The sequence below is a fragment of the Indicator indicator genome, chromosome 11 (genome assembly GCF_027791375.1).
Source record: "Indicator indicator isolate 239-I01 chromosome 11, UM_Iind_1.1, whole genome shotgun sequence".
In the NCBI taxonomy this organism is placed as follows: Eukaryota; Metazoa; Chordata; class Aves; order Piciformes; family Indicatoridae; genus Indicator; species Indicator indicator.
Window position 1 is genome coordinate 5,913,165 of NC_072020.1, and position 23,942 is coordinate 5,937,106.

Here is a 23,942-nt window from a genome sequence, read left to right on the forward strand (position 1 = left end):
TATCCATAGAAACTGGAACTTAAGCACAGTTTTGACGTGAATTTGGGAACCTGGAGTGGACAGAGGTTGTGCAGCTTTCTCTGATGCATCCAGGGCTTCATCCAAGTACCGCCATGACAAGTCTGGACTTCAGTTTTTAAGTCAGGAACATCTCAGTGGTTGAGCAGTGTGAGAGAAACACCTGGCCCAGAAGCTAGCTGACTGTTCCTACAGACATGTTGTATTTTTTTCTTTCTTCTGTGATCAGTTTTACAGCTGAGGAAAACTGTGCAAAGTGCACTTTTATTTGGAGCTTTTTGTGTAAGTTACCTTCTAACAAAATTATTTACCCCTGGCCTTCCAGCTTCTGTTTCTGAGCTGTTTCCACAGCTGTGTGGTGTTGTGAGGTCAGTGATATATTAAGAGCCTGGGTGAACAGTGCAGTGGGCTGGTGCTGCAGGGAGGCAAATCCAAGCTAGCACTGTGAGGAATTTGTGGTTAGGTAGTGGGGTTTTGCCTTTGCCTTGCAGTAGCTCGGTGTGTGTCACAGTTAAGAGATTGCATTTAGGAATGCAGGTGTGCCCTGCCCAAGGTAAAGGGATGGAACCACTGCCCCTTTGCAGTGAGACTGGAGATGTGATTGACACAGGTGTTGAAAGATGTTCTGCTCAGTGCCAGTTCCAACTGGGGGGGGTTGCAGGATTTCTAAATACAAGTGGAAGATTTTCAGAGTTCTGTTGTTTTGTTGTGCTTCTTTGTAAGACTGAGATTAAAAATCCTGCTGCCTCTCTACCAAGTAGGAGCAGGTGCCCAGAGTCCTAAGTTTTTGCTGCTGAGGAAATCTGCGATGGTTTAGATGGTTTATCTGTGTTACTTTCTTGTATAGTTGGGTAAGTTTGTGGCAGACCTTCTGTGGTAGTTTTAAGGCATTGCCTTTAATTTCTCTTCACAAAGTTCGAGCAGAAAGCTAAAAGAATGTAAATAAATCACAATTGGGTGTAAGAAGGCAAAATAATGATTATTCTAAACACTTCCATTGAAGAGATAGGAATGTTTAAGAGTCAGTACTGAAAACAAGGTATGGGCAGTCTCTCTGTCTGTTCTTCGTTTCTCTTCTGCAGATAACATACTGGCACACTGACCTTGACAAGCTAAGTTTAACAAACCTCTCTGCTTCTTGCCTTTCTTTCTTCTGCCAGGGGGGTCTGGGGAAGGTGGGAGGAAGAGAAGCAGGGTCCCTCTGGGGCCAGGGGACTTTGTTGTGTTTTTCTGTTAATTGTACATGTTTGTAAATGTTGTGAATAGTGTATATTTGTACATATTCGTTGCATTTCATTATAGATTGTAGTTTTGCCTGTAAATACAGCTTCGTTTGCTTCCAAACTAAGGTAGCCTGGTTATTGTTAATGTGGGAGGGGAATTCCAGCTCCCCACACCACACCACCTTCAAAGAAGCACTGCAGGAAGCCAGCCTGCTCCTTCCCAGGGCTGCCCAGGCTTTGCTGAGCTTCTCTCCCTCACAGACTGTGCTGGCTGGAGTCCTGAAGCCAGGTTCATACATCCTGCCTCTCTGTGCTAGCAGCTTTCTCCTCAGATGTGTGCCTTGAAAGCAAGCCCCAGTGGAGCTGTTAGGTTGAGCAGTGCCTGGGCAGTCAGTGGTACTCCTGCTGCCATGTGTGGCATCACTAAGTGCAGACCCAGGTATAACTGTGGCAAGCAACATTAGCCTGATTGGAACTATTGAGATAATTGTCAGGCCTTTGGCATTGCAGAGAGGATTTTTCAATTAGCAGTGGCCAATTTTAAACAGCAGCCATGTGCAATTTAAACAGCAATATTGTAACAGCAGAGATGGCTTTTAAGGGGTAGTTAAAGAATTATGAGTGCTCCAATTCACAAAAGACTTGAGTGCTTCTTTTGCAGTCCGGTCATCATTAAAACGAGGAAGACTTCTGTACCTATGTGAAAGGAGACAGGTAAAAGCTTTATCAAATTTGGGTTTAACTATCCCATGAAAACCTGGTGTTTGGTGAGCCTTGCAGAGTCTGGCAGATCTCATACATACACTGACATGATTTTCCTAGAATAAATAGAGCAGCACGTGAACAGAAGAGGACATTTTTGGAAAAAAAGCTATGACAGCAAGTCTGTTTCTCCAGTATTGTAATGTCACTGGAAGCATAGCAGTGGTGGAAACCCCTCTTTCTGCACTCTGGATCTACCTGGGTTCTGAACATTGCTGTGCAAAGCATGGGTTTAGTAACAGAGAAGCAGCATAAAACAGCTTTGGGCCACATCCTTGGGTGCAGCTGCCCCTCTTACATCTTCCCACCCTTAATAGCAGTGCCTGTTGTGAGTGTGCTACTGAGTAAGATTACAGGACCCTCCCCACCGTATGTTAAAAGAGCTAGTTCTTGCCTTGAAGAGTCTGTGGTTAGGAAGACAAAATACAGGCTAAAGTGGGGTGATGGGGAGAAATGCAAAGCAGGTTGCCTGGGTTTGAACCTGCTTTGACAGGGTGGTTGGACCCAATGATCTCTGGAGGTCCCTTCCAACCTCTAATGTGCTGTGATACTGTGATGTGCCTTGCTTTATGGTTCTGGATTCAAAGTGAGTTGTGTGGTTGGGTTTTCAAAACCAGTACCTATGCCTAGCTTCATTCTGCGAGGGTGTGGATCTCCTGTGTTGGGTTCATCAAGTCAGTTTGCTTCCAGAGGATCACAGCTCTTTACCCCTAAGAGGATCATGGCTGAGGTGTTCTTTTCCCAGCTATGCTTTGTGTCTCAGTACACCTGTCCCTTCAGAGCTTTGTGGCAGCAGCCTGTACAGCTATGTTTTCACATACTAGGTTCACACTGAGGTTTCTCTGCAATACCTTTACATAGCTAATGGAAAATAACCTCACTTTTCTAATGCGGAGCTAGATTAGAGAAGGTTGCCCCTCCCTGCACCAAAAGTGACTTTGCAATGGAGATAAGTGATTTACATTCCAAAAAGCTCATTAACCATCAGATAGCTGTGGATTAGATTACTAATGGCATCTTGATGGTTTCATGCAACCCGCAGCAGATTTGTTGGTAGCTAGCATTAAATCCATTTGAATTATCATGAGGAGGGCCCAATACATAAACACTTATTAAACAGGGCTCTGTGGCTATAATGACTGCTGGCTTTGTATTTTAATTCTCTCTAATGGTTTCATGCTTGTCCTAAATGTTGTTGCTCTCAGGACCAAGTGGATTGCCATGCTTTGGCAGCTCATGCCAGAGATTCGAACCCAGGGTACCAGAATCTAAAAGCATGAAATCCTGGCCTTGTTCCTTGCCATGTCAACCAACCAGGCATGTCATCTCAGCCAGGATGACAAAGGGTGATAAAGCCAACTTCACACATCTCAGAGCATCACAGCAACTCTCCCAGCTTGTGAGATCATTAATTAAAAAAAAAAAAAGGTTAAGAAAAATCAACATGAACTTTCTTTTAGTTGTTTCCTGTCAGCCAATTTTCAGATTTCCAGATAATTCTCCTTAGATTTCAAAACTCTTCTCAAGAGTGCTGTAAGGAGATAAAGAAATGGGCAAATTTGATTTCCCTGTGTTTGAATACACTTTGTCTTAGGCTCTTCTCTTTGTGCTGTTAGACTTGTGTTCCCTTAAGCTTATGTTGTAAATAAGGCAGGAAAGCCTTCAAGTAAATTTCGTTTGAGCCATGGAATCATTACCACCTCTTCAGCTTGAGTTAGTAAGTAAGGGTTTAATTAGCTCATTGCTGGTCTGAGGCTTGGTGTGCCTCTATTGCACATCTGGAATCTGTGCTATAAAGCAGGAAGGAATAACAGCTCTGACTGATAGGATCTAAAGGACAATGAGTTCTAGTTGGGAAATGAAGAGAGAACATGTGGAGATGGGAAATTGGTTAATTATAATGACACAGAAGTAAAATGAAGTTTGGAAAAAAAATCCAAAATTGAGGGACCACTCTAAACCCATTGCTGAGGAATCTTAGAATCTTCTCACTCAGAGCACCAATAGTGAAAACATTCTCTGAAATGGAAGGATGTCTTTTATCAATTGATGTAAGAAGGTGCTTTTGCAGGTGTAAGCCTTGAATTGTAGAGATTTTTCTTCACAAATGAATTACTGAAGACATTCAAAGTCATTTTGCTAAGACATGACATAGCTCTGTGCTGTCGTACATCCACTGAGGCAGCTGATAAAGTACCAAGTCAGCTGCTGAAGAGTGTGTGTCCCAGGTGAGGAAAACCTACTCCTGAGCTCAGAGCTCTCCACTGCAGAAGGCAATATCTTGATTTTTTTGTCCCTATGGCCTCAAGTAGCAAGGTGCTAAAACATTCAAAAATAGCCTGTTCTGAAAATTCTCTCTCTAAGGTAACACCACCAGCAGTATAATATTGAGTCATGGAGCATGTGTGATGCACACTGGTAAGCTTGTATTTACAATGTGTAGAACATGGTAGTAAGAAACAGGAGTAGGTATGTGGACTGCTTTCACTTAGTGGAAGTACCTGCAAGACTAACACTTGTCTTTTGTGATCAAATCTTGTGCTCACTAGTTGAAAAAGTCACCACTTGGCATCCCTGCTGCTGCCGAGAGGTATACCAGGGGTGATTCTGGGGTGCTCTGCTCCACAGCTGTTCACATACCAGCCCATACAAATCCCAGGGAGCGCCAGAGAGGCTGATGTGTGCCTGTGCTGTGGGTATCTGATGTTGTGATGTGTCAGACCTGTTCTTCACAAGCTTCCAGGAGAGCTGCAGCCATTACAGGAAGCAGCTTTGGGCTGCTTATCACGCAGTGTGGTTGTGTGGGCAAATCTACTTTAGTTACAAAGGTCCCTGTATGTAGCCTCTCTCTGGCTGCAGTCATGCTGGGGGAAGGGAAATCGTGGCCACGTTGGATGGAGCTAGTTCTAGGTATCTTTAGGTAGCATGCATGGTTAGCAAGCTTGAGTACAGCTTTTGTTTTCTGGAAGTCGTTTTGGAATAGATATTCCCAGAGAAATATAGGAACCATCATTCATAGGAACCATCATTCACTGAGGGTCCTTAAGTAGTGCAAACAATTCCCAAGTCAGGATGCTGATAGGATGCTGCCTGCAAGTGTCGTACAGCTCAGCTAAACTTGCCATTTCTGCTTCTTCTCAGTTTGGTTTGTGCTGCTTGGTGGCAATATGTGGGCTTTTGTGGGTGTAATGGGGGTGAAAACCAAGTATTGTCGTATTCTTCTTTCTTGGGTTTTGTAGTAATTCACAGAAAGCCTTCTGCTGCTGTTCCTGGGTGGTGGAGCTGCTGTTGAGCTGCTATGGTTTCAGCAAGTAGCAGCCCAAGCTCCACTGACAAACTTAATGAGATGCATGTGGAAAAGGAAAGAGCTAGTGCTGGTTCAAATGGACACAAGTTGCAAGAAATCTGTTACTTTCCTAGGCAGCCATTCATGGTCTAGGCTCAGTAGTTGTGTGGGAAGACTGCAGCTGGTTTAAATGAGCCTTGCAAATTGTTGCTTCTGGTACAGGAATTCTGGAAAGCCGAGTGAAGCGCTGTGTGTGTAACAGTGCATTGCCTTGCTGCTGCTAATGCTGTGGTCATGTAATTGATTTAACAGTGGAGTTATAGAATTAGAAGTAAATTAACAAATCTTTAATTATCAGCACTTCACTAGCAAGTGAGTTTCTTAAACTAACAACTTGCCTGGGCCTGTGTCAATTGACATAATTCATTAACCCACATTAGTTCTGCTGAGTTTACCTGAGCGTGTGCGGCAGGGAATCTGCCTCTGTTTTAAACGAATTAGCAAGTCACTCTTTATGGTCAGTTAATTAAAGAGCAAATTACTGAAGCAGTGTCAATTTCCCACTCAGTATAATGTAGTTGCACTGATATGCAGTGAGCAGAGGATTATCCCATCACTTAATTCTCCTCTGTTCTCACTTACCGGTAAGCTCAGGAGAAACGGATGCCAGGATCTTCTCCCAGTCCATCCTCTGCCACCACACACTTTTCTGAAGGCCTCTTCCCTGCTTTAATTGCTGCTCAGCAGAAGCAAACTTCTGCACATCTGTTCACATGGGCTGGCACTGCAATACCTTTGCTGAACTTCTACACCTCTTGCCCTGCAGGACCTCAGACAAAGAAGAAACATGTCTGTCTTTGCTGTGGAAGCCCCGTGCCCAGGGTGAGACTGGAGACCCTTGGGGCTGGGTCTGTTTCTAGGTAATAATTTTTTACAGTGCTTCAGAAGCAGATTTCTGTGGTTGGGACTTGGGGGCTTGCAAGATAGCTGGTATTTATATCACAGAAATAAAAGAAACTACTCACAGCTAATTTCCAGACAACTCACTGTAAACACTTCTGTGGCCTACCATGGACAGCATTGTGCTTGGCTTTGAGCTCTACAGCCAAAGAAGAGTTAAAGATTATTGGTTCCTCTGTTTGCAAACAGCAATTAAGCTGAAATAAATTATGATGGCCTTGGGAATGACTCTTCATTTGTGGGATAGAAATATGATGATGTGAGAATGCTGTTAATAATAATAAAAATATTAATAAGTTTTTCAGGAGCCACCGAGCAAAGTGTAAATTGCTTTCTGCTTGGTATCAGATTGTCATGTGAGGTACTGCAGCATGGAAATGTTCGGTCTTGTTGAAACTCAGATGACCCAAAAATAACGCTTCACCTCTGTACATTTTGTCATCTTGGCCGGCAGATGTGATTCTTCTGGATTTAATCAGCATTTTATAATGATTTGTGCTGAAAATAGAGCCTGCTGGTTTTCCCTTGTTGGCCTGTAATATGCATAGGGAAGGGTGGGTTTATTTGCTGGTTTAAGAACTTGCTAAACATCTACAGCCACAAAAAGCAGGCTTTGAGCTGATTAGCAGCACACCCCTCTCTATAAAATGGAATTTGTATGTTTATGCCTTCTCAACTAGTTTTATAAAGACACCTAAGGCCACCAGTACAAATGTTCAGATGGCAGTTCTGTAGACCAAAGATTTTCCTTATTTCATGAGGCAGTTGTATCTTATTGACTGCGGCATTGCCATGCTATTTCATGAACCTCCTTCTGGTGAGAACACAGTGAATTCAACCTTTGACCCTGGCTGCTCTGCCCCTCAAAGATGTCACCAAAAATGTGTTGCTTTTGTACTAGTTGCGTGTTTTCTAGAAATACAAGAGGGAGCAGATAGGTACCAGGTTGGTGTGGGACACTGAGTTCTTCATACAGCTGATCTGTGGCAGAGGTTCAGGTCCTGCAGACAGTTCTGTTTTCCTGGTTCTGCTGAGGAGGCTGTTTATGATCACTGGAAAGCCTTAGGTACAAGGTGACCCTGAGGTTCAGCCCAATTCCTGCCCATCCGTGTGGATGTGATGGCTTATGCTGCATTTCATTGTGATAGAAGAGGAAAAAATCCCCCTCAGGCTCTTTTGCCTTATCTTCCCTTTTCCACTGATGGTGGAAGCTGGAGAGGAGACCCTCAGCCTGTACTTTATTGAATTATTTGTCATTGATAGTTTAACTAAGGTGAGGAGTTGCTTTCTCAATGTTTGCCATGTTTAGCACAGTTCTGCAAAGCTCCTTGCTTTTCAGTAGCTCCCAGGCAGCAGTCACAAGCAGCATAGATAGCCTCAGGTTTAGTATTTGTTGATCTGTCTTTTGAGCTTCCTTTAATTTGATGCTATCTGACTGCAAAGACAGTTTTGCAGTTCTTCAGCAGTTATGGAAGGTCAACATTTCTCGTAAGAGTATCCACAGTGAGCAGTATGGGGGGAATACAACTCAAACCCAGCTTCCAGCTTCTCTGAGTTTGACAAGAGGATTCAGAAAGCCCAAAGCAAGAAGTCCTTTTTCCCTCTGTTTTAATCTGTGCTGTTGAGATGGCACTTTGTGCCGTGGAGGCCTACTTTGGTGTTTGTCTGTCATTCATCATGCCCCAAGGGGAAGCTCACAGGGTGGCTGTGTCCAGATGGGCCTGCCAAGTAATCCTGGCTGCTCAGCAGGGTACCACCTTCTGTGGAGTGACAAGGGCCTAAGGAGATGAAGAGGGAAAGCAGCAGGAGTCCGTCCTGGGAGGTGGAGATGCAAGTCCTTTTCTCTGGATAAATTGTCCTTGAAGGGGAAGTGCAGGTACAGCTGCACCGTGAAGCAGATGTTGGGACTGTGGTGTCAGCTGAAGCACTGCTCTTTTTAAGGTCAGGTCTAACTGCTGGCAGAACCCAAAGGTGCATGTAGCTGTCAGTTGTTTCATTTCAAAATTAATTCTGTTTTAATAAGTTGGAGAAATTCTTTGTCTAGCAATGTCCAGAAATAACAGATGTTATTTGTCAGCCATCAGCGAGCACTAAAGCTGTGGGTATGACCCTGGGTATGTGTCCTGCTGTGAAATCTATCTGCCTTCAGCATTAGGTTGCCCCAGAGAGAGGTGTTTTCTGTAACAAGAACAGAAGTGTAAGTTCCACTCACTTCTGCCATGCAGAAGCCCTGTTTGGTGACAGTAAGGGAGATTTCATGTGGTTGCTTGTGTTCTTCATTTTATTTTGGAAGGCATTTAAGCTGAGAAGTTCTAACTTTCTGAACGTTCAGTTGATGAGGCCAGGAAAAGCCAAACTCTGTTTTCTTTAAGCATTTGAGCCTTCATCATCTGTGCAGGTGGAAGTGCTGTTACTGATTTTAGGTGACAGTGGGATGGAGGAGATACAGCATGAGGTTGACATCTTGTCAGGCTGCTGTGGACACCAGGTTTTGATTGAAATTAAAGAGGTCCTGCGGTTATTGGGATAATTTGTTGTGGTCAGAAACAAGTCAGCCTTTTGTTTTTTTCCCAAGTGTCTACAGCACTGTAGATTGTGACCTTCTAGATAATCACAGGATCACAGGATGCTAGGGGTTGGAAGGGACCTCCAAAGATCATCAAGTCCAATTCCCTGCCAGAGCAGGACCATAGAATCTATTGCAGTTTACACAGGAATGCATCCAGATGGGTCTTGAAAGTCTCCAGAGAAGGAGACTCCATAACCTCTCTGGGAGCCTGTTCAGTGCTCTGTGACCCTCACAGTGAAGAAGTTCCTCCTCTTGTTGAGGTTGAACCTCCTGTGCTGTACTTTATATCCATTAGCCCTCGTGATTATCAGCATGAAGCTACACATAGCAATGGTATTCTTACCAGGTGTCAATAAGTTCTCACACTCATACAGCATTTCTAAAGAGAGCATTAACACTTTACAGTTGAATGTGAGAGCAGGAATATTCCAGAAAGGGCAGCCTCTGCTGAGTGGCAGAAGTCCAGTGGAGAGTCTCCCTTGGGTTTCTGTAGAGCATCTTTTAACCTAGAGCATTCTGTGAGGGGTAGTGACTTTATAGACCTCTTCTGTCCACCACTGCTCCTTCCTCTTGAGTCACTCTAGCTGGTTATCAGTGCTCAGCACAACTGCACAGTGATCAGATCATGGAGCTGGACTTCCCATTCTGAGGAGCCTGCCAGACTTTCTAGCCCAAGAATAGGGTGATTGTGAACAGCACTGCAAAGCAGCCTGGGGACAAGGTAGGCTGATGGGGCCAATGCTGCTACATGCTGCTGACTGCTGAGGATTTTGTGTTGCTCATGGAGATATTGGCATTGCTTCCATCAATGAGATTAATGAATCATCTCAGTGGTGTGGGAGGACTGGGGAAATTCAGGGAAGTGGCTGCACTTCAGTGCTGTATCTGTATGGAGAGATGTTGTGCGCTCACAGGCTGGGAGAAGCAAGCAGTGTCTTACTGTTGAGACTGAACTTCTTCATGTCCTTGTGTGCAGATCTGTCCCTCCCTGTTCACTTCACTCTGGGGAATAATCACAATTTAAGCCTACGTTGAGCACAAGTGTAAATCTTGCTGTATGTCACAGTGAGGAACCATATCCCCCCCCAGTCCAGCAGCAAAGCAGAAATGAGGAGAAAGAGCCACAGAAAAACTTCAGTTACTTCTGGAGGAGATCCACTGTACCAATGAAGAGTTTGTGGTTCTGAAGAAAGATTTACAACTGATCATTTAAATGGTTTGATTGTTGGACTGCTCTTCTGTAAGTGGTTTGAGTCATGTTGCACTGAGAAATCTCAGGGACATCCTGTTGCACTGATACCTCAGCTGACATAGGGAACATTTCATATTGTAGCAGTGGGGATGGTCTCAAGTCACCTTGATTGCAAGTGGAGGTCAAGAACTTTTTGAGATGGGCACCTGAATGAACATAGCTGGTGTCCTTTCTGACTTGTTTTTGTTGTAGCTTGCTTCACCTATCAGAGCCATCTTTTTCAGCTGGTCTAAGCCAAGAGATTGAGAATGGAATTTGTAAGTAAGGCTGCATTTCTCTTTGTGATGCTCTCATCTTGGCATAGCCAGAGCACATTGATACAGCTGTGTGAGAAGACAGCAGTGGTAGCACAGGTTGATATCTGTTCTGTGACTGGTAGCATGTTTGATGATAGCTAAAGGATTTCAGATGGTAGAGTTGTCAGTCTGACACCTTTGATGAGCACAAAAATAAATCTGTGCTACCAAGAATGACTCCTGGTTAATTTTTCTTCCCCTGCTTTTGACTTGCTTGACTTGTTGTGTCCTTGCTGATAACTATGACCAAGGCTAATGTGTTATAAACTCTGAGATGTGAAGCAAGCTGCTGCTATTTTTTGCACAACAGATGTTCCTGATAAGCAATCAAAGGATCTTGTCACTCATTTTCTAAGTGATTTAATTTCTCTGTTCCATGACACCAGCCACCTCCTGTCTTTTGACTGATGAGCCCAAGTCCTACTTCACTTTAGAATCAGTTCCATTAATCTTACAGAATTATTAGATTTTTTTTTTTCTGTGCCAGAGCAAGGAAAGTGGAAAAAGGAAATTGCATCCTTGTGTATGGTGTTCCCAACACTGCAAAGTGAAAAGTGGCAAAGGCCTGTTTCAAAAGTCAAACACAAGCACTGCAATTTGGGAGAACTGTGAAGCACCCTGTGGACACTTTTTGAAGAAAGAGCAATTTAGCCCTGAGGATGTTTCTGTAGCAGGTGTAGGGCTCAGAGGTAGGGGTAAGCAGCATATGATCCATCAGACTCCTATAACACAACTTAGCAAAGTGGAAAAAATTATATATTCTTAGGAAAAGTTGTTTGCTGTGGATCCAGCTCTCTGCTCCCTTGCTTCCATGCAAGCTTTCCAGGATGAGTCATTCCTGGGGATGTTTCTCCTCTGTGTGGTTTGATAAAAGTGCATTGCGCCGCTGCAGTTTCGTAGTGATGGATTGGCACTGCTGGGGAGGTAGATTCTGCAGTTATTCTGCAGGTGATTTCCCAGTTATTAGTCTAGCACAAGGCAGTCATTTTGCCCACACACAGCTCCTGCCTCTGCCACCTCACCAGCCCGGTGCACCCAGCATGGGGCAGACATTGCTCACCCCGTGGAGGAGGCTGCAGGCAATTCCTCATCTGCCTACCCCGGTTTGTCAAAGACTTGCTGGCAAGCAGAGAGCCAAGGCGAGGTGGCTTCCCTTGTGCGTGTGGCCAGCCCTGTACAGAACCAGCTGTTGATGCTGCCCACACAAATGGCAGTGTCCATAGCCATGGCTCTCAATCCTGATCAAACTGCACGTGAGGAGCTCGTTGTGGTTGGGTTGCTGGCAGAGAGAGACAACACTGATGTGACCTCTTCTCCATTTGGCAGGTGGACAGGACAGAAGTGATTCGGACCTGTATAAATCCTGTCTTCTCCAAGCTGTTCACCGTGGACTTCTATTTTGAAGAGGTGCAGCGGTTGCGGTTTGAGGTCCATGACATCAGCAGCAATCACAATGGGCTGAAGGAAGCAGATTTTCTTGGTGGCATGGAGTGCACTCTTGGACAAGTAGGTACCGCTGCCGTGCTTCCCCTCATCGCTCATCGTTCCCTGTGTCCCCAGACTGTCCCACCTGGCTGAGTGACTGATGGCTCAGGTTTGGCAGTCATGACACAGCTCCTCATCAGGGCTTTGATCAGGATAATTGAGAGTTTCTGCTGGTCTGATTTACTGCTGCAGTGCAGCTTCAAGTCAGTCAGTGCTGTAGGAAACAGCATCAGTGTGTAGACCAGGTGATTCTTCTGATCTGCACTGTAGTGCAGTGGAGAGAAACAAACAGTTCCACCTGTTGGTTCATTCCACCGAGACATCCATCATGGACTAGGATAAATTGCCCTCAGGAGATACCTGTCTTTCCGCATTGGTTATTGAAAGAATCCAGACAGCTGACTTAGAGTACATCCCTAACTTTTTAGATGACTAAACATAAGGGTGATGAGTCCTACCCACAGGGTTCACATCTAGGGGCTGTCAGAGCCAGGTCTGCTGTGAGTTCATTCCTATGTTGCTCACTGGTAGCACACCACAGTGTTCCAGGCATCACAGTTTGTCTCAATCTGGCAGACTTCTGGTTCTGTAGGGTCTCATAACACAGATTTCAGCTCTGTTGATGATGGCAGTGCCAAGGATGGCTTTGGTCTCACTGAGCTGAGTGACACTTGCTCTCCATTCTGTGGCAATGCCTGTAGTGAGCCAAGCAGCACTCCTCTATGGATTATCCTTTGCAGCTTGTAACCTCAGTACGGGTGCTTGGAACAGGAAGTGCTGCAGAGCTTTTGTTCCCTACTTTCTCACCTTTTGTGGTTGATCCCTCAACCCCATCAGACACAATCCTTTTTTTTTGTTTTTCTCCTAAAGCCATTGAGCCAACCCTGCTGAAAGAGGAAGAGTCCTGTCAGTGAGAGAATTCATACAGACTGTATCTCTTTGCTCAGTTGAAAGCTCCATGTGAAAATATTGTTCTTTAGGATATTTACAGTGCACTATAAAGTCTTTTCTTTTTGGCAGACTTCTTGTGACCTGAATGGAAAAAAATAAGCTGTGTTATAACACCAAAGAGAATGAGAACTGGAGAAAAAAGTTATTATAATGTTCTTCTCCCTTAACTGGCTTGAAAATGAAGGGAGAGGGGATGCCATTGCTGCTGCCTGTAGCGTAGACATCTCTATACTGATTTATCTCTGCAAATAGCACACAGCTGGCTTGCTTGCAGTGCAGTTTTAATGGTAACCAACTAAAATGGTGACAGTGTGGAATCTCTTCACAGTAATGTAGAGTGGTAGGGACCTCTGGAGATCACCTAGTCCAATTTGCCTGCTGAAGCAGGTTCTCCTAGAGCAGGCTGCAAATCTTTTCCTCCCAAGAAGCTTTCAAGTATTAGAGGTTTCATATTTCCAAATATTTCATGTTTGCAGAAGACACAGCACTGGTGTTTTTGAGGTGTTTGAATTCCAGAACCTCATCAGATGTCTGTATGCCTCCTTAGGTATCTAAATGCATGTAAATATTTGGCCTTTGCTCTCCTCCAAGTGAAGCTGCTCAGTTCATTATTGGGATGAATCATGAGCTTTATTAGATGTGAAAGTAATTTCCTGCCAGGGCTGACCCGCAGCAGGAGCACGTCGCTGCAGCCCCCTCTGACTTACCTAACGATTCACAGCCCTTGTGCTCAGCAAGCTCTTGGGTTACCACTGCAGCAGCATCTTGGAAGCTGTAAGAGTTCCTGTTCTGGGTGCGTTTTGCCAGTTAAAGTTAATGGAATTACCTGTCCAGTTTGTAGTGCTTTGTTTTTGCATGCTTTATCTTTTTGTATGAATTTCTCTGGCAGTCTTCAGAAAAACAATTTAAAGTTTAGTTTGCTGTTATAATGACCTGTTGTTATGGCTAATTGTAAGAGGGATGCCACACTACATACTAATTAAATTCAAAGACCTTTTATGCTATTGATAAGCTATTTCCTGTAATAACATTATTACCTCTTGTGACAGGGATATCTTTTCTCCTCGGTGTTCTGTAATTCAGCTGTAAATGGGCTGTAAGCTGATCAGTGCTGGAGGGAGCAAAAGAAGTCTTGAAGAGTGGTGAATATGGTACAGAGACTATCACCTACGTGGAGAGGAGGATTACAGTAGTAAAACCTGTATGGAGAGGAGGATTGTAGTAGTAAAACTGGCTCTACCAAGAATTCTGGGAGCAATTAAACTGAAGGAGACTTCCTTCATTAAGGACCTGTACATCTGTACTGGTTCTCCTGCAGATAATTCCCGGTACCTGTGAAGGGGTGAACTCCTCTCCCAGGCCCCTTTTTCCATGACAGCAGAGTAAGCTCACTGGCACCTGTCCACTGCCTGGTCTCTCATGATGTTCAAGTGTAGCATGCTTTATACATCTCTGACATGCTTTATGCATCTCTTTATTTGATGGGTTCAAAAATATCAAGAGGATAGAAAGCAAGACAGACCACAGGCACATTGGAGTTATACAAATCTTGCTTTGTCGAAAAAACAGGATGAAGAGGCATCTGTGAGGAAGGAGTTACCTGGTTCTACCTGGTTCTGCTGCTCTTGGTTTAGTGGATCATTGACCCACATAGGTGAAATGTCAGTAGGCTGTCATTGTATCTGTGGGTACAGCATTTGAGCAGATTATAGGCAGAGCTCACTAATATTTTAATTTACAAGCTTCACGATAAGTTTGGTAAACGTTATGCCCAGAGCTAGATGTTGCCCAAGTCATTTTAATGGAAGCAAGTCATTAAAGAAAAGCCACCCAGCTTGCTGATCCCAGAGCAAATGTGCAGTGTGACTGTCAGGCCTCTGGCCCAGGATGGCACCTTGCAAAACTGAGTCAAGGCTGTTGGAAGAATATGGACCGGCCCCAGCTGTCAGTGTATCAGAGATCTCAGTATGATGTAGTGTTTGTCTGCTCCTGACAATGCTGCATGATGAGGTTAAAGAGCCACGGTGACATCTGCTTGTTACTTTGATTTATAAGCACTGGGAGTCCTGTGTAATGCAGTGAAAGTTATTCCTGTGTTTGGCTAAGGAAGGACCACAGAGAAATACATTTTTAAAGGTTCTTAAACAAGCCAGGTAAAATAGGTCATTATATTTAACAGCTCATCTTACACAGTGCTGATTAGTCACGACTCAGAGAGCAAACCTTCATCAGAGTCCTTGCTCCAGAGAGACTGCTGGGCAGTGCACGGTGCACAGCTGGGGAGGGTGCCTCTGTGCTTTGATCTCAAGTGATGCATCTGCTCATATTTTTAAAACAAAACAAAAAAAGCAAAGCTCCTTTTATATATTTTAAACTGGAAATTAGATCAAATGGCAACATGTGAATCCAGATTTAATTACAGCATTTGTTCAGATCTGGTTTTCACCTCTTTGGGCTTGTATGTAGTACGGCAAATTCAGATACCAGCCCCCATCTTACCTCATGGAGCTGATATCCCTTGGCAACACAGAGTAGAAATGTAGCTGAGATGGTGCTTTGCTGAGATGATAGACAGGAGTCGCTTCATCTGCATGTCCTCTCTCTGAAACAGAGCAGCGGCTTTGTCAGGCTGTTCCCACCTCTTGCAAACGTGTGCAGTGTGTGTGTTTCATTGGACGTGGGGCTGGTTCGGACCAGAACTGGGGACAGTTTGTATATGGCTGTAGCTGCAAATAAACCTCACTTTGCTTCACTTCTCAAGTCGTTCTTAGCCTCACTTCTTAAACCTCTGAGATTTCTGTGTCCATTTGCCCACTTACAGGTCATACTTCTAATGAAATGTTCATGAAACAATGTGCTCTAGAAATAGAACGAGGGCTGCACGGGATTCTCCTGTCTGCATTCTAGAAAGAAGAGAGACATTGACTTTCTGCACTTCTTCCCCAAAACCTTTTTCTCTAAAGTTTCAAATGGCACATATTTGAAGCAGGAGTCAAGCCAGAGACTCCTGACAAATGGAAGACCTCTAGTTAATGACCTTCTTGTAAGTCATCCAACTCTCTTCTCTAACTCTGGACTCAGGCAAATGCTTCCTAGGCCCTTGAGTTATCCATGTTTTGGACTTGCTGTCTGGCAATCAGGTCAGCAAATGCTTGTTATGATAATGATCAGAAGAAGATTTACCCTGCTACATAATAAATATGGAGACATACTATTACACTGCTACATAATAAGTAAATTGATGGCAGCTCCTTCAGAAATGGTGCTTTTAACCAACAAGAGCATGAACAAAAAGGGCAATTCACTGCTAAGAAAAAGAGATTCCTTGGTAGTTATTGCAGTTGTAATCTGCAGATCTTCAACTGCTAATTACAGTTTGAGGCAACAATGCTGGCACATTGTTGCCAGATGGAAGATTAATTTTACTGGCCACTTAATTAGTAACTGGTAAATGATTGCACCCAGATAGGCATATTTGCATGTGCAGAGCACTTGCTGTGTCACAGTAATGCTGACAGTTTAGAGGGTGAGCCTTGTTGATCCCATCTCCTAATGGGAATGTCAGAACAAATGATCCTCTCTGAAGCTGTGCCACCTGCATGGGAGCCCCTGAGCTCAGTACTGCAGACTGCAGTGGAAGAGCTTTCAAGGTTGTGAGTGCACCTTGGGGAAGGGGAGTGGTCCTGCAGATAGAGGGGTCCTGCTGCCCAGCTGCCATAACTCATTGTGTAGTTGGTTGTTAGGGAAATGGAATGATTATTGAGATGGGAAATGACATCTTTGTAAGCATCACTCTGGTAACATTTGTTTGAGGTGCATTTATAGACTGGTCAGTTGACAAGTTCAGCTGCAGTGCTGAGCTGCAGCAGAGGTCTGGTACCTGCTATGCAAAGGAGTCAATTCTGGAACTAAAGCTATGGGAGAGATTGCTTTCTCCTGTTGATAGCATTTTGAAATGAAGTAAATTCCTTCTCTTTGAAATTGGCTTGAATTTCCTGTCAACATATGTGGGGTTTGGAGGCATCTTTGATAGATTTGCTATGTACAGTTCCCCTTTACTGTCTGGGAAGTCCATTTCAAGCTTAGTTCTGTCCTACCATCACCATCGTGGCAATAATTGAGGCCGAGATGTAGTTTCTACTCTTCCACTCAACTCAGCAAGTTGTGTTCTTCCCATTCTGCTTGACCCCATCTGTCCTCCCACCACATCCTGTCTGCAGACTTCTTGGGGACCCTTTATTGCGATCTTGTAGTGCTAACTCTGATCAGGGATGAGGACACCACCTCAGTACATGACAAAAGGCAACATAAAACTGCATCAGTACATGACGAAAGGCAACATAAACCTGCAATCACCATAAGCCCTGGTTTCTGATGTTTTTCCCTTTGTTTTGTTGTTGTGCAGATTGTTTCTCAGAGGAAACTCTCCAAGTCCTTACTCAAACACGGGAACACAGCAGGGAAGTCGTCTATAACAGTAAGTTGCTCTTAAATACGCAATACAGAAGCCCAAATTTTCACTACTCCTACTTTTAAATTACTTTGGCAGCATGAAAGTCATGCTGGTCAATTACTTTTAGTTGCAAGTCTGTTGTAGCTGTAGGTTATAACCCAGCTGTAGGCTTTGCTGTGCTAGAATGCAGTTACAGACTGGGTAGTTACAGCCCCACATGTATCTGGAAATCTGCAGATCAGTGAATTACCTCTCTTTAGTCTTTCTTTGCTGGCTGCTTTGGGAGCTCAGGCTTGCCTGTGCTCAGCCCAGCTGCTTGTGACATTTGCAGCTCAGCAGTAAGACAAAGATTATGATAAAATATTCTTCTTTGGGAATCTCTGCTGCTTTGCTCATGGAGTTGGAAAGGATTTTTTTTTCCTTGATGTGAAATTAGCTGGATTCATTTCTTTTGCCTTGGTTGTTCAGATTATTTTTTTCTGCCTTCAGCTACAAAAAAAGACAGCAGACTGACAAATCATGCCCAGGGGATTTTCTTAGATATATTCATTGGTGCTTGACTAGGATGGGATTTGTTTAAATGCATGAGGTCATGCAAGAGATTTCAGTTGGAAAGGGATTCCCTGTTTATCTGGCTGCATAGAAACAGGAGAGAATTTTGCTCCCTGAATAATTGGGTGGTGGTTGCCTTCTGGGATTATCTGGGCACACTTCACCTATGTGGTGTTCTGGACTCCCTCCAGGAGGGATACAACAGTCCAGTCTTGTGCAAACACAGATACTGTAGTTCAGTTAAAATCATGAGACTTGTTTGTTGAGTATTTGGCAAAAAAACAGTACTCAGTGATACACAGGAGATGAGAGAAAGTGAGTGAGTAGTTCCTGCTGGCGTGTCCCTGGGGGATAGCCATGAAATATGGATCTTAGGTACTTGCTTTGGCTTCTGAATAGTTGACTTCACTGGAATGGCATAAAACTGAACTTGGATTAAACTTAATGTGTGAAAAGTCTGATGTCTCAACCAGAGCAAGTCAAATGGATTATTTATCATCATTCTTGGACCCAGATACTTACCAGTTACAAATACTGGTTTCCTAACTTGTTCAGTGCACTGAATTCAGTTTTTTATAGGTTTTTGGAAGTTTCCATCTCAGGATGTTTTGCTGGAGTGTTGTTAGTCCTTAGGGTGATGCCCTGTCGATGTGTTCTGAGACCTTAGTGCAGAGTGAAGCTGTGTGTGGGTATTCTGCACAAGGAAGTGCCACAGGTCACTGCTGTGAGGTGGCACAGGCAGAAGAGCTGCCATTCATTTAATTCATTTCCAGTTAACATCAATATTTAATTACTGATTCAGGCATTGAGAAACAAATATGTCAAACAAACTCCTAGGAAAAGCACTTCTCCTCCCCCATCCCTAGGCACAACTTCAGCCTGACACCTCTCCTGCAACCTTCACAGCTTCCACTGCCTTTGCCTTCTCATCATGCTCAGTCCCTGTGGTGAGGTGGTGAATGGCACAGGTCAGGATCAGAACATCAAGATTTCTTCTTTGTTGCTCTTTGTTTCTTAGTCATTGTTACTGCTCTTCCATGGGCTTACACACAAGACACAGTGTCTCTGGAATGTCCCTTCTGCAGCACAGGCTAACCTGTTGGTGCAAGAAGATAACTTTTCTGACACGATACACCTCCTTCCAAGGATGCTTCTCTACCTGTGTGCCAAGCATCCCCTTTCCCATGCTTGCTCCTGGATCTTCTTTAGGATGGCCTTTGTGCCTCCTGCCTCTGGCAGCTGCCACCCTTTCTTAAACACATTCACAGAGAGACACCCTCTGCCCCTTGGCTAGGTTGATGTTTCCAGGTACAGCCAGTAGCTTCTGAGCTTCTACTGAGCCAGGTGTGAGCAGCCTCCCCACACAGGTCACCCTGCAGCTCCTGCTCCCAGAACCCTATCACTTACTCCAAGGCAGAATTTAAGTTAGTTTCTCTCAGAGAAAGGAAAATGCTCTTAAAACACCTTGGTGATTCTGCAGTTACTTAGGGTTGTACAATTTGGCCAGTTACTGGGAGGTGCAGGTGTGGGCTGTGGGAGCATCTTACACTGTGGTGCTCTGACTGTGGCTCTAACCCCAGTGGTCTTCAACTGGTTTGAAGAACAGTTGAGATGTCCCAGCTGGTCCCTGAGGACCTGGAGTCTATATGGTAGAGATGGTATAAGCCTGGTTGGGATGCTGTCAGGTGTGCAGCTGTGGGTAGGAAAGACCCAGGAAAGAGATTCTTTTGGGGGATTTAATCTCCAGGGAGAATATTTACAGCAGGGAAAGATTTTATGACTGCCAAATAGAATAGAAGTTGGCTTGCTTAAAGAGCACTTCTCAGTGGCATTGCCCAGGTGTGGTTAATACCTTCCCTCCCTGAGGGTTTTAGTGGCTTAGTTGGGAAGGCTGGTTTGGTTGGGTCTGTTGCTTGGTTGGGATTTGAGAACATTGCACAAGACACTATCCTTATCAGCACACCCTACCCCATCTGAAGGAATCACACTGAGTCATTGTAGTGCTGCTCCCTTCTGACTCATCTACAGTAGCTGGCTTTGCAGTGGCTCTGTTGTGGAACAGCTGTACCACACCTGCTGGCAATGTGCTTTGCAGGGCCACTAAGGGCAGGGGATCTCACTCCTGTGGCTTGCCAAATGATGCTGAAGCAGTGTAGAAATAATTAAGCTTCAAACCTAAATACTGCCACTGCTGTATGTCTCTTTGTGTCTCCTGGGAGGCTGTGGAGCTCTGCCTTGGCCTGTCTGAGGAAAGTACTTGGTCAAAGGAAAGGGACCCCTGATGTTGATGTCTGTCCACTGACAGGTGATTGACGAGGTGCAAAGCGATGCAGGTTTGTAGGCTTGGTGAGGTGACACCATCAGCTGAGCAAGGGGTTCACAGAATGCTGTTAGCCTTTCCTGATTGCAAAGAGAAGCATCTTAACTTGTATCACACCTGAGTGTCCTGATGGGATCTGCAGTGTTTCCACTGGAAGATGCCATCTTTGTCCCCTTTCATTGCCCCACAAGAGACTCACCTGTGGCTTTCCATTTAGGTGATTGCTGAGGAGCTGTCTGGCAATGATGACTATGTTGAACTTTCCTTCAGTGCACGGAAGCTGGATGACAAGGTGAGCTGGATGGGAACCCCATGGAAAGACAGGAGAATGCCTGCACATATGGTTTGATGAGATTCTCCCTGACAGATATTTTTTGCCTTGTATTGTTAAACACATCAGAGGTTTCAGATGAATGTTTGCAATGAGGCTTTCTTCAATTAAAAAAAAAACCTCAAGAGAATCTAATTAAACCAAGACAAGTTAATTACTCTATAACCATGACAATTTAATTATTTAAAATGCCACCAGTCAGAAGTGCTTAGAGAAGTGAACTTTCTGTAAGCAGTCAAAGATGTTATAGTCGAAGTGTCTTAAAATAAAGCTAGAAAAGTTCATAATGACTCAAGCACGATATGTATTTTTTTCAGCTAAATGTAGCTTGAATGGGAGAAAGAGACTGCTGCATATTTGTTCAAAACTTTCCTTCTTTAGTAAGAAAGCTCTCCCCTGACTCCAGCACTCCTCTTCATTGTGAGGATTACCTCTTTTTGGAAACGACCATTGACATTTAGCAATATTTAGGTAACGAGCCCCTTGAGCAACACACAGCCCGAGAAATGCAGCGGAGTACTCGCAGGGTACACTTGGTTATTTCAGGGTCATAGCAGCCATACTTATTTGAGGTAATCTAGGCAGTATCTCTGTAATTAATAAATGTCATAAGACTGTGGTGCTTTTTAGATGATGGGCTTTATATTAATGGAAGGTATGCCATTAGTATATTGCCCTTTCTTAGGGATGAAGATGCTTCCAATTAGAGACATGGTAACACCATACATGGGTTTACGGTTCTCATGCTCCAAAGCCTGTGCTTGTAACCACTTGATGTGAGTAACTTACAATCAAATCAGTACTTTTGGGGCCATACATCAGATTTTCAAAATCAGGCAGCAATGAGTAATACTTTTGGTTGAAAGTGCCAGAAAAACTCAGGCAAGCAGAAAATACACAGAAGGATTAATAGAACTGGAGTTTGTTTAGAACCTGCAGGTAAACAACATCACTCTTCTCAGGCTCATTAACAGTCATAAATGATCAGGACCTGATTTTCCTTCTCACCTGAAAGGAATGATGAAAGATGAATCTGAAAGATGAACAACCTCTTGCTTTAGAATTGCTTGAGTCCCAGTGCCAAAATGGTGATTTAACACCCTCTCTTCAGGCAGACACCTTTCGATGTGATTTCCAAGGATGTGCACAAGTATCTTCCTGTTCTACAGGTTGTCACATCTACAAAAAAAGAAAGGACATGTACAACATGATGAGACTCCACTTGGTGATTCATTTTCCACAGCTGTAAATGCTAATCTGGTGTATTAGGATTTCTTATGGCTCTTGTTGGTAAGAATTAAAAGGATGCTGGCAGAGTGTGCTGCTGAGCCAGGTCAGGGTTATCTGGGCAGCAGCTGTAGAGAGCGACTGAAACACTCCGTGGGGATAAGTTGAGGAGAATCCGTCTGAAACATATGAAGAGTATTTCATTCTTGCTGTGCTGCCATGCCCATCAAGGTGGGCTTCATCTAACAAAGCACTCCTGGATGATGCAGTGTGCAACTCAAGCAATGACTCACCGTGTTTTATCTGAATCAAAACTCCTGCCTTCTGCTGATGAAAATCTCTGGAAGCCTATTACAGTTGGAAGAAGTCTATTTTCATTTTCTCCAGGCAGAGACATGGCTCTAAACCAGACAGAACCTTGGCTTTCCTCATTTGTAACAAAAGGTTATGGCTTTGGGTATGGCTTATGATGAACTTTGACAGCAGTAGCTGCAAGGCACCATCAGTAATTACTGTTACTAAAGTTTGAAATTACTGAAATTGCTGTCATGGGTTAATCCATTAGTTCACTTCAACCTGTTAAAATTGCACAGTTCAGCCATTGGTGGCAAAGCATGAGTGCTCTGAGGCCACAGAAAGGCCCCAAGGAGCCATCAAAGAGTTGAGAAGAGCCCATCTTGTAAAATCCTAAACGTCTTCTTACTCAGAGGAGTGAAGACCTGATGGAGTGTAACAGAGAAGCAGACTGAGGGCTGGAACTGGCCTTGGAGTCTCCTGACAGACAGAGGAAGCCTGAGGAAGCATTGTTGATGCCTGGGTAAAGCCAGAGGTTCTTGCACTGGTATCTCTTGCAGGTGTCAGAAGAGGAATTCAAACCTAATGTCTCACAACTTTGGGGCAAAGGAATGAATGGGGCAGGGTTTGGATGTGCTTTAAGGATAAAATCATAGAATCATAGAATTGTCAGGGTTGGAAGGGACCTCAAGGATCATCTAGTTCCAACCCCCGTGCCGTGGGCAGGGACACCTCACCCTAGATCACGTTGCTCAGAGCCCCATCCAGCCTGACCTTAAAAACCTGCGGGGATGGGACCTCCGCCACCTCCCTGGGCAACCTTTTCCAGTGATTCTTCCCATCCATTACCATCAGTGATATTTTGAATGGACAAGATTTTCCTTCCTCCACCCTCTAAAGAAAAACTCCTTGAAAGATGATCTACACTGTGGTCCTTAAAGACATGCATTTCCCTCTCTAAGGAGCAGGATGGCAGCCTGTCCTTTACAGCTGGCAAATGGAACAACAGTTCTTGGTGTGATTTAACGGGCAGGGCATGTTTCTTGGTTTGGGTGTTTTTTAACTCCCTCTATATAGAATTGCAGGAATTTTAGAGAAGCCATAAACAGGTAAAACCTGCTCTGCTTTTCCTGGAACATTCAGCAGGTGTGAAAGCTTCCTTTAGTTAACTGACTGTGCAGAGACAAAAGCTGTATCTTTCATTGCAGGGCTTTCTTTGGAAGCACTACTGCATTTCTGTGTGGCGTGAAGCCTGGCCAGCTCAGATAGCTCCTATTTGTTTCAAGAGATCCACTGAGAACACTTCGCAGTGGAACAGTAACTTTTGGGAAGGTTCTGCTGCAGTAATGGCTGTGTTACAATTACCATAACAAGCAGCTACAGTTTTATGAGAGCTGTAACAAATTAATGAGCTTTGAGGCAGGCAAACTGCTCTTCCGCTTCCCAGAGAAGCAGTTGCAATTGCTTGGGAAAGGTTCCCCAGCAGGTGTCTGCAAAAGACAAATGAGTACTGCTTTGCTTAGGTGTTTTCCTGGTATTAAACAACTACTTAAAAATCCTTAAATGCCTCGTCTGGTTGCCAAAGAATTTTCTAAATTATTGTGTCTTTGGGTTACTTCAGTCCTTTTCTGAAGGACCTTTGACCTGACCCTTAAAACCTGAATTTTACAAAGTGCCATGCTCTGAAAATCAATATACTAAAGATTTGTCCAAGAAACTGCTCAGGAGTGGTGCATTATGGCAGTAGCAAAGGCTGGATGCACTCTGGGGAAGGTGCTGTGCTGTGCAGTGGGTTTGTGACCCTCAGTGTATGTCACAGGCTTGCTTGTACTTAGAGACATCAAGCAACTTCCTGCACTTCTCTGGTCTGTCTGTCATCTTAACAAGGGCTATGTTATCACATCCTGAGGGGCCTTGCTTCTCTAACCTTCTTTAGTCCATCTCCCTGGTACTTAGGTTAGAA

The 23,942-nt window shown here is 44.2% G+C and overlaps 1 protein-coding gene across 1 annotated transcript in view; it reads left to right on the forward strand.

Moving 5' to 3' along the window:
* CPNE4 (copine 4) overlaps positions 1-23,942 on the forward strand; it is a 118,805-nt gene that overhangs the window by 24,554 nt on the left and 70,309 nt on the right. The window contains exons 2-4 of the mRNA XM_054385091.1: positions 11,693-11,872; positions 17,208-17,279; positions 20,345-20,419. Coding sequence (XP_054241066.1) covers positions 11,693-11,872; positions 17,208-17,279; positions 20,345-20,419 — 327 coding nt within the window. The remainder of the gene's footprint in view (positions 1-11,692; positions 11,873-17,207; positions 17,280-20,344; positions 20,420-23,942) is intronic.